The sequence below is a fragment of the Medicago sativa genome, chromosome 4, assembly GCF_051527215.1.
Source record: "Medicago sativa cultivar Bolivia chromosome 4, Bolivia_mono, whole genome shotgun sequence".
Taxonomy (NCBI): Eukaryota; Viridiplantae; Streptophyta; class Magnoliopsida; order Fabales; family Fabaceae; genus Medicago; species Medicago sativa.
In genome coordinates, this window is record NC_140752.1 from 97,831,006 (window position 1) to 97,840,752 (window position 9,747).

The 9,747-nt window shown below is 35.9% G+C and overlaps 1 protein-coding gene and 1 non-coding gene across 3 annotated transcripts; both read right to left on the reverse strand.

The window, feature by feature from the left end:
* Positions 1-195, reverse strand: LOC146934403 (U2 spliceosomal RNA). Its single transcript, XR_015009019.1, has one exon. It is a non-coding gene; the product is annotated as a U2 spliceosomal RNA (small nuclear RNA).
* Positions 196-3,257: 3,062 nt separating this feature from the next.
* Positions 3,258-9,120, reverse strand: LOC146934404 (auxin response factor 19-like). Of its 2 annotated transcripts, none has more exons than XM_085706305.1 (14): positions 8,830-9,120; positions 8,516-8,637; positions 8,269-8,367; positions 8,115-8,171; positions 7,853-8,008; positions 7,686-7,770; positions 7,462-7,552; positions 7,130-7,294; positions 6,916-7,038; positions 6,545-6,620; positions 6,260-6,398; positions 4,329-6,121; positions 4,013-4,203; positions 3,258-3,885 (listed from the first exon to the last, which is right to left on the reverse strand). In XM_085706305.1, the coding sequence occupies exons 1-14, from the start codon at positions 8,885-8,887 to the stop codon at positions 3,750-3,752; spliced, it is 3,291 nt and encodes a 1,096-aa protein (XP_085562431.1). In that variant the 5' UTR covers positions 8,888-9,120; the 3' UTR covers positions 3,258-3,749. The 2 variants fall into 2 exon arrangements, with proteins under 2 accessions (XP_085562431.1, XP_085562430.1); XM_085706304.1 differs by having other exon boundaries at positions 8,516-8,640.
* Between the last annotated feature and the right edge of the window lie 627 nt (positions 9,121-9,747).

Below are 9,747 nucleotides of genomic sequence, written 5' to 3' on the forward strand. Positions count from 1 at the left end.
GTGGGGTGCGCCAGCTCATGCGATAGTGCAAAGCATAAACGACACTCGAGAAGCCCAATAGCAAGCTATTGTAGTGGCTTCTCCCCCTCAAAAAAGTAATTTAATATCGTGTGACCCATTGAGCCACATATCAGATATTAAACTGATAAGAACAGATACTACACTTGATCTTAGCCAAAAGGCCGAGAAAGGTATGAGTTTAAAGATGAACTCGCTTCTGCTTTTATATCTCACATCCTCTCACTCTCTTTCTTGAACAAACGATGTGGGACTATTTTGCAACCGCTTGGCAATGTATACACGCATGTGTTTACGCATTTAATAGGCAGAGGATATGTGGTTGGAGCACCCACCCACCAAGGAGAATCTCATGTATGTCAATAAAACATCTTACAGATTTGGAGAAGCTCTCCATACTAAATTGTTAGTCAATCGCTTGTTGAATGAAAAGGGAGGAATTAAGAAGGACGCATATTCATTTTCTACTACTCAACTTGCATGAGTTGATTCCATTATTAATCAGTGAACACTGAACCAATATTTAGGAGCAGGAAGTCATGTTTTCATTTCAATCTTCTATTACTCAGTTTCATTTTCCTTAAGTCATGAATTTTTTAATTTAAATGATTTGTTGAGGCCACTATAGAAACAAACTAAGGCCTCATGAAGAGTAATATCAGCTCTCAAACTAAAATAGCGTAATTGGAGGAATCATGCTTTTCTTAAACCAGCCACAAATATTGCTCCAAAAATTCAATGTTGTTATGTTCACAATCATGGTATTAATGTCTTAACTCTTACGAGCTGCGAGTCTTATATATACAAACCACATATATCTTCACTCCAAAACATAATCATCAGAACAAATTTTACTTTCTACTTTCTTAAATATTAACATTTCTAGAAGTGAAATGGACTTCCCATAGCTTGCAAAGATAAATTGATTGATATAAGTGTACAAAAAGTAGAGGGATAATCCAATGGCGTTAAGGACACAATAGAACAACAAGCTAATATAATAACAGTCATAATCATATTTGCAAACTACTATGCACATCTGATTAGGAGAGTGAGATAAGGAGAGACTATTTTTAATGGAAAAGTCTTAAAAGATTTTAAAATACTACATAGGAATGTATTGATAATCTATATCATATGTGATGTGAGCATCCACCGCGGAGATTATCATGTCAACACAATATTTTACAGATTTGGAGAAGTTGTCCTATGAAAATTGTTAATGGCTTGATGAAGGAAAATGAATGAAAAGGGTGCATGGTATATATCTAAGAGTGTGAATGAAATGCTGGTATAGTCCCTTGAATTGAATTCAGTCTATCTTCTCCCTCCTTTGTCTGAATTCCCTTTCTTCCAATTCTAAAACCACTGCACTCCACTTGAGTTCATGGCCTTATATTCATTTTTAGGAGTAAACAAATATTCAGAACATGTAGGATTAGGAAGTCCAATTTTCATTTCAAATATTGTTGAGGCCACTGGAAACAATGCCTTATGAAGTGTAATATCACTATTATTTGAATTAAATATCAGCTCTCAGACTAAACTACCTTAACTTAACTGGAACCATCATACTTCTCTTAAGCAAGACACATATTGCTACAATTTCATTTTTTGTTTATTTGATGATGCTCGAAAAATTGGTTAATGTTCTGCTTAATCGATGGTGACATGTGTCCACTTTTTTAATTTCTTACCTATTTATTGGCTTTTATAAGTGAGAATACAAATAATCAACAATTTGATTTATTAAGGAGTGATAACAGAAAAATAATCAACCATTAAAATAAAATAATAACAATAAAAGGAAATAATATATATAAATAGATCGAGTGCCAAAATATTTTTATATTGTGTTCCAAAATATTTAAGCAAAACTTGTAGATTAAGAAATCACTTGCGAAAATATTATGGAACGCAATCAGAAATATTTTGGTACATAGATCTGAATATATTATGGAACGCAATCAGAAATATTTTGGTACATAGATCTGAATATTTTGGTACATAATCTAAGATATTTTGGTACTCGATTAATATGTGAGTTACTTGTTCTCAAAGTTATGATTTTTTTCTATAAATATAGCATTCACCTGGTTCATTCTACACACCAAAAAAGGCTTTTGAGTCATCAATCCTTCTTCTTCTATCCTCCCTTTGGCTTTTGTTAACAAGTTGTTCTTCTATTCATCTCATCTTCTTCTATCCTCCCTTTGGCTTGTGTTAACAAGTTATTCTTCTATTCATCTCATAAAAATTCTTTTTATGAGTGTTTTTAAGATCATAGTCTCTTTCGAGATATTCATCTCATAAAAATCCTTTTTATGAGTGTTCTTAAGATCATAGTCTCTTTCGAGATATATTGTCACTTTGAAGTTAAGAATGATCTTGAGAACATAATTCTTTCCACAATTTGTATCCCTAACACAAAGAAAATAAAAAACAAATATATATTATTGTCAAGATTGCGATCATCGTCATTGCATGTCTTCTTTTTCTTTGTTTTTATTTTCTTTGTTGAAAGACACCAATATTTTAGCAAAGAACAAGAAAGAAGAAGGAGACATGTAATGTTGATGATTCATGGTCAAGGAGTTCAAGTTCAAGTATGGGATTTTGACCACAAAGAGATTAATTTCTCTATTTTTGGTAGTTTAGATAACAATTCGTATTAGTTTGTACGATTTGGTCCATAATTTTAATAACTTTTGTATTTTTGTAATGAAATTGTGCAGAAATGTGTAGAATATTATAAAAATCTCTCCCAAAAAAATAGATTTTTTTAAAAAAAAACATAAATTAAATATGAATTTTTAACCGTCAAAAATATAAAAATTCATATTTAATTCATATTTGGTTAAAAAAATATAATTTTTTTTTGAGAGATTCTTATAATAATATAAATTTTTCTGTAAAATTTTCTTCAAAAATATGAATTCTACATATGAGTTTACTTTAAAGGAGGGGCCAAAAGTGATGAAAAACTTTTAGGACTAAAAGTTTAAGAAATTTTTTAGAGGAACTAAAACAAAAAGTGGACATTTTACAGGACCAACAACATATTTAGCCCTAAAAATAAAAAATAAAAATATACCGTTGATGTGTAGTTGATGTTTCAACTTTCAAGATATATTTAACCATACGTTAGTTGTAGCATAGGACTAATAGATTTTTCGGCGTCCCTCAGCTAACCAATATAGATTTATCAACAACGTAAAACAAAAACAAAAGAAGCATTATTTAGAGCAAGTGGAAGAGTGGAAATATTTTCAATGGTCACAATGTAGCTGTCTGGTGATGTTTACAAAAGGACCAGCCAAAAGGCCCCACCTTTCAATTCAAATGTCAAGAGACAAGAATTTCTCTCAAAGGCAGATACATTGAACTGTGTTGTGATATTTCAACTATACCAACAGAAATTTTGTTCCAACTTTACAACAACATCATATGCATGGCTTAAAAACATCTAGCTAAGGATATGAATGAGCTCCACCGAAGATTTGATTCATTAGCAGGTTATATTACCTTCATGGAAGTTCTAGACAGCAAATTTCACCATCATTTGTTCTGGCTCTTCCAATTTGCCAGTGTAGAAGCAGGATAAAAATGTCCACAGAACCCCCACAAATGCATCATAAATACCTTTTTGAACAACAATGATAATCTATGCCGCCTAAGAATAAACTATGTTACCAACACTGAAGAATAGTTAGCGAATTCCTAGACCCCGTTTAAGCAATCCCGCCATCAGAGCTGCTACTGGCCTGTCTTGGAAGGCCACCATTGCCAAAATCTCCATCTAAGCTCATCTGTTGAACTTCTTGAGGAGAAAGTATTTTAATACAGCGGACACAATTGACAAACTCCCTGACATGTCCATAAGAAACAAATAAGATATCAAATCAGCTAATCGAAAAAATAGGGTTTTTAAAATTAGGAGTATGCGCATGAACATAGGCAAATCTGGTGAGAAAAGAGAAGGCAGAGTACTTACTCCCAAGGGTCATCTCCCACTAGCAGAACATCATTTTCATGATCTACATAAACAAGTTTCCAACCTACTCGTTGTCGATCCTCTAGTTGTCCCTCAATACCAAACCTACGTGCCAGATCATGTTTAAGCTCATCGTAACCTGAATATCTTGTTATGTCTATGGACCTTCCCACAGCTCCGCGTTTATATACCTAAAAAGGAAAAAAGCTAATGTAAAACAACAAAATAACTAAACAGACATACTAATCAAGAATCACATGTCCATCGCTGACATGTGTTTGTTGTTAAAACAACAGCAAGAGTAATAATACTAAACCTTGGTATATGTTCTAATCCGTTGAAATTGATGTGGCGGCGGCGGCGGAGCCCATGGACCACTATCCAAGAAATCACTATCATTTATGGTGGAATCAATCGAATTAAAGGTCATATCAGGGACTCCCCATGTTTGTGAAACCATGGAAGATGAAAGTTCTGCCTGGGCATCACCGTTATTTTCATAGCCCCCAAGCAAGCCTCCCGAAGAGAAATCATTTGACAAATCCTTGCCCAGTCTTGTTGTGCCTTTGGTTACCGTAGAATCTAGATTCAGTGGCATTCTCATTTGCCCATTCATGCTATTGCCATATGCAACATTGCACCTAGCATCAGCCTGAACTTCCAAGTTTTGAATGTTGTCTCTAGAAAACATTGACTGAGGATAGTAAGATAACGGTTTGTCAGCCTGATGAAAGCGTGAATCACTCTGAGAAAGGCAAACTGAAGTTGAAGAAGACGACGTATCCAAACAATCTGTCTGGATAGCAGCACCATTCAAGCAAGTCTGAGGGTAAAAATTCACTGGGTTGTGATTTTCGGAAATGTTTAAACAAGGCTTAACATCATAATTTGGCTGTGCATATTTTACCATATTTGCATTAGAACTTTGACTCAAGATGGTCGCAGCAGACTGAGCCACGTCATCCCCTATTGTGCTCATAAGGATCTGGGATGTGGTCACTGGAGGAAGCGCGCCAACACAGTTATTTGTGGAAGGCGAAGTGGAACAAGATGGAGCATTATCAGTATTTACCGATGGTACTGTCCCAGTTGCTACAGTCCGTATACTGCAACCGGAAGCAGATAACTGATTAGCAGTAGTTGCAGAAGGAAGTCCAACATGACTAGACATTTTAGACAGTGAACCGGGTTGTGTTTGCTGTTGTTGATGTTGAAGCTTTTGTTGCTTGGCTGGATGGGAGAACTGAACATTGTTCTGGCTACTATGATCTGTCATCTGATGGTTCATAGAATTAGCCTCGAGCAGTGAGTTTTGAAGCGTATGAGGAATTTCAAACACTTGACGGGGAGTTATTGCCCTAGAGTTGTGTGTGACATCTAATTCTTGCCTCTGCTGGTCATGGTTTTGAATAATCTGAGCAGGCTGCTGCAATGCAGATTGCTGAGACAAGAGTGTCTGTTGTTGCTGTTGAAGCTTCTGTAACAACTGAAGCCGAACCTGATTATCAGACATATGTAACTGTTGATTAATATGATCTGGCATAGTGGGCCTAATCATATTTTGCGGTTGGTTTTGCCCAATTATAGTCTGTTGAAACTGTTGCAGTGGGTTCTGAGAGAGACTTCTATGGAGTTGATTGTTTTGAATGGACGGTTGTTGTGATTGAAGAATATTGTTCGTTTGGACAATACTCTGGGGATTAAGAAGTTGGGTCTGAACTTGACTCTGCGGTAGAGTTTGATATGCCAAGTTCTGTCTAGAATGTTGTTCTGGCTGCATGACTGCTCCCAATCCACTAGAAGTGGATGGTAGCATCTGAGGCATCCCCGGTGCAGTGAAGGCTACATTGTTTGATTGAGAGATTTGTTGAGTGGAAAATCCCAATTGATGGGCAATATCGGATCCAGGAAGATTTTGTACGACAGATGCAGGCATGGAAGGCACATGATTTGGTTGCAATGAGCTAGCCATAGCAGGATTTTGCTGTATGTTCATCCATTGAGCTAAGCTCATGCCAGGGAAAGCCTGGGGATCCTTCATACACATATCATCACCAAGCCAAGGCATTGTATTCTTGAAAAGGTTACTGAAATCAAATGACTCATCGTCTGCAAAAATTAAAAAGAAAATACAGAAACATAATAAATGAATAGACAGACGTATAAATAAAACAAGTGCAAAGATCAAGAGTGTAACGATTCAACATACTTTTGCAACTAAAAGGCGTGTATCGAAGAATTATTTACCAGGCATTCCAGGTTGTCTTGGTCTCTTGGGTCTGAAGAATGGAGGTGGACAGATGAAAAATGGAGCAGTAACAGGTTCAATTTCCCAGGTTGAGACCCTACTTCGCCTTTCCCCAGCGGTGGCTTCATCCCAACCAACCTGAACATTTTTACGTGTAGCTTACAAAAACTGCTTGAAGTTGAACAAAGTTCTTTCTTAAAGTATAAGTGATGATTCAAGGTTCATCTACTTATGGATGATAAATTTTACCTCATTGAATTGCTAAAAGATGACACAAACTGTACCTGCAAATTACGCCACTGCGAGTTTTTCCATCTCACGGAATCCAGATCACTAACACCAATAACTGTACCCATATATCTGCAATAAAATTAAAATAATATTCCTAATCAAAGAATTTCCAAGTTAAATATAAATTTTCAGACCAACATCTCCTATCACAATAATACTATCATATAAAATGTTAATTCTAAGTTAACTAAATTGAGAAATGAAGTATTGTTTCAGTCAGTCAACAACTAACTTGCAAGCTAAGCTATTTACATCCTCCAGTTATAATATTCAACCTCCCAAGTTCTCTTCATAAAGGATTATTATCAGACTTGGCATTTTTAACAAAACTACTCATATGATACATGGTCACAAAGTGAAGCACCTTCTTGTTCCTGAGTCTTCTGTTTCAAACATCATTCTAAAGCGCATGCCAGGTGATATTTGATGGCTGTATACTGCCCTGTAGTACTTGGCCAATGGAATAACAAATTCTGAGGGACTGGCCCTGCACGTAAAGAAAGGAAAAAAAGTCGGTGACAGATAAATTATGCATTAATATTAGCAGAATAAAGTCGGTGACGGTGACAGATATTGACCTAGGATTATAAAACACGGTGAAGGGACTATTGTTTGCACTAGCATGAGCTGCTGCAGCCAGAATTCCAATGTGCATACTATCACTTGAGAGTACTGAGGAAGATAAATTAGTTGGTTGTCTGTTTGCTCGTCTGATACCCAAAAGCAACTGCTGCTTTTCATCTCTGCCAAGAAGCAATCAAAATCAGGAAATATAGTAAACTTATGAGTTGCTAGCGTAAATGAGTTGAGCCAAAATGATAAACATTGATTGCAGAGTATCAACATATTTAAATATAACTTTGTAAACCACAAACATCAACAGAATAAAAGGTATGAAGTATACTCTTACCGTATAAATAAAACAGAGTCTCCAGCTAAAAGCCTCTTTCCACTGATAAATAGACTCCATCCGGTTGTAAGCAAGTGGCGTTTCGGTTGTCCTGGTTTAGAATATCATGGATAAGCAAAAGACTTTAAAAAGGGTGCTTGACAAAACGTCAACAGATTACAGACACGATAAGTTTCTGATAGTACAACAAATTCAAACTCGTAGCTAGATGTATGTAAACATACCACGGTATATATGGCGGAACTTCCAAACATTTCCATGCAAATCCTTTGCCACAAGTTCTTGAGCAGGAGGTTGCGCTGAGAAATCCTATATAGAAATAGTAACCTGATTAAACTCTGAAGTTCTAGTAGAGGTCTTGAGAAATTGGAAGGAAAAAAAATTAGCATACAAGTGGGGGGAAAATCTTCTCTGCAGCACGGCGGGGTACAGAGAAACCTCCATGAGTACTCGTATCACTAGCTGTCAGTTGCTTGCAGAAAAACTCAGGTTGTGGCTTGTTCGACTTGAGAGAAATATCTGATCTTAATATGGCATCCATGTCAAACTACACATGTAAAGTCGGCAAATCAGGTGACCCGAAACTTGAAAATTTTGTAGGAACTAATAAGATTCGATAGTAAAAGTATAATAACATATGAAATGGTGCTTACGGAAGGCACTGGCTGAAGTGTCATCCGGGCATATACTTCGTCTGTGTCTGGATCTGCCTGAAAGGACAAATACAACAAGCGAAGAAAATTACAATACAGAAAACTCTTGTATAAGATAAAAAAAAAAAAAATTAAAAAGAAAAATCCAGCATACATGTAAGGTGAGACAGTGAAGAGTACAAGGCAACTTGGAAGGAAGATTGGAATAGTTTGGTACTTGGACATCCCCATCTTTCTTCAAAGATGCTGCAACCTGAAACAAAATGAATGTAAGCAGCAAACTATTATGATTATAATACGGCCATGTTTGGATAAACAACTTAATCAAACACTTATCATATAAGCTATTTCTAGAAGAGAAGATAAAATAAAGTGAAATTGTAAATAAGAGGTGAGTTTACTTGTTCGGAGTGGCCTTGAGGGAAGTAAACGACATGGGTACCAGGTAAAGGAAGATTGACAAGAGGACCAGCACAAGCTTGCCATAGCTCACTGTTAACGCCACCGTCATTCTTGTCTTCTCCTGCTAAACCAACACATCTCATTCAATCTTCCTTGTTTCTCGGATGCATGAGAGAAAAACAAAGCAATAATAATAATAATAATAATAAACTATAAATAGAAACAATAAAAAAAATGGATTATGAAGAAGAAACCAAAGTTATGGAAATGAAAAAGAGAGAGAGAGAGAGAGAGAGAGAGGGAGAGTGGTGACCTGCGGGAGCTACGGCGGCGATGGCGGCGGAGGGACCTTCTTCCTGCGCGGTGGTCATTGGTTTGTTAGTCAGTGATTCATCTGTCTGCGTCAGCTGGTGATTGATGATTAGATGGAAGAAAAGACGGCGGCGAGCTTGGCCGGAAAATAGTGGAAGTACGGTGAACGACGGCGAAGAGAGAAGAGAGCGAAATCCTGTGTTTGAAAAGTTGTCTCTCTCTCTCTCTCTCTCTCTCTCTCTCTCTCTAAGTTTGTAAGTTTGTCTTTTTTTACATTGAAAGATCGCGTTCCAGTTCAGACACGGTTCCTTCCTTCCTTCTTGTTAATTGTGTTCTGTTTTGGAACTTGGAACACCGTTGACTAATTTTCTTTCTTTTTTCTTTTTTCTTTTCTACTCCACTTTTTATTTTTTAACCAAAATATTATCTTCTACTTTAATTATAGTTACCGCACTAACAAACACCCTTTTCAATCATGCCTATCGTTATATTTTACTAACTCTATTCCTTTTTAACCGCCATTTTTTGACATTTTACACAAATCAAGACACTCAATAAATGTTACTTTTTCTTATATAATAATTTATATTTTTACTATAATAGCTTTAATCATTTAATGTCTTATTTCATATATTTCTCTCTCCGCAATAAATAACTAAGGGTAATGTTGGTAAAACAACATTTATTGTTGCATTGAACTTTGAAAGTGACAAAAAGTAAGAACAAAAATGATCTTCAAAAGTGACACTTAAAAAGGAACGGAGGGAGTAATTTTAAGATGTGTTTGATTTGATAAAAAACAAAATATTTGATTAGGCAAATTTTTGTGTTTTCTTTGATTTAAAATCCAACTAGTTTAGAGACCCGGCGTTGCCTGGGTTAGATATTAAATAAGTTTTAGTTTGTGTACATGAATACA

Excerpts from the sequence above, each read along its gene's own strand:
- LOC146934404 (XM_085706304.1), bottom strand. The coding sequence starts at position 8,887 with ATGACCACCGCGCAGGAAGAAGGTCCCTCCGCCGCCATCGCCGCCGTA. Across the intron at positions 8,368-8,515 it reads CTCAAGGCCACTCCGAACAA|GTTGCAGCATCTTTGAAGAA; the intron begins GTAAACTCACCT and ends ATTTTGTTTCAG. Across the intron at positions 7,553-7,685 it reads GTTCCGCCATATATACCGTG|GACAACCGAAACGCCACTTG; the intron begins GTATGTTTACAT and ends ATTCTAAACCAG.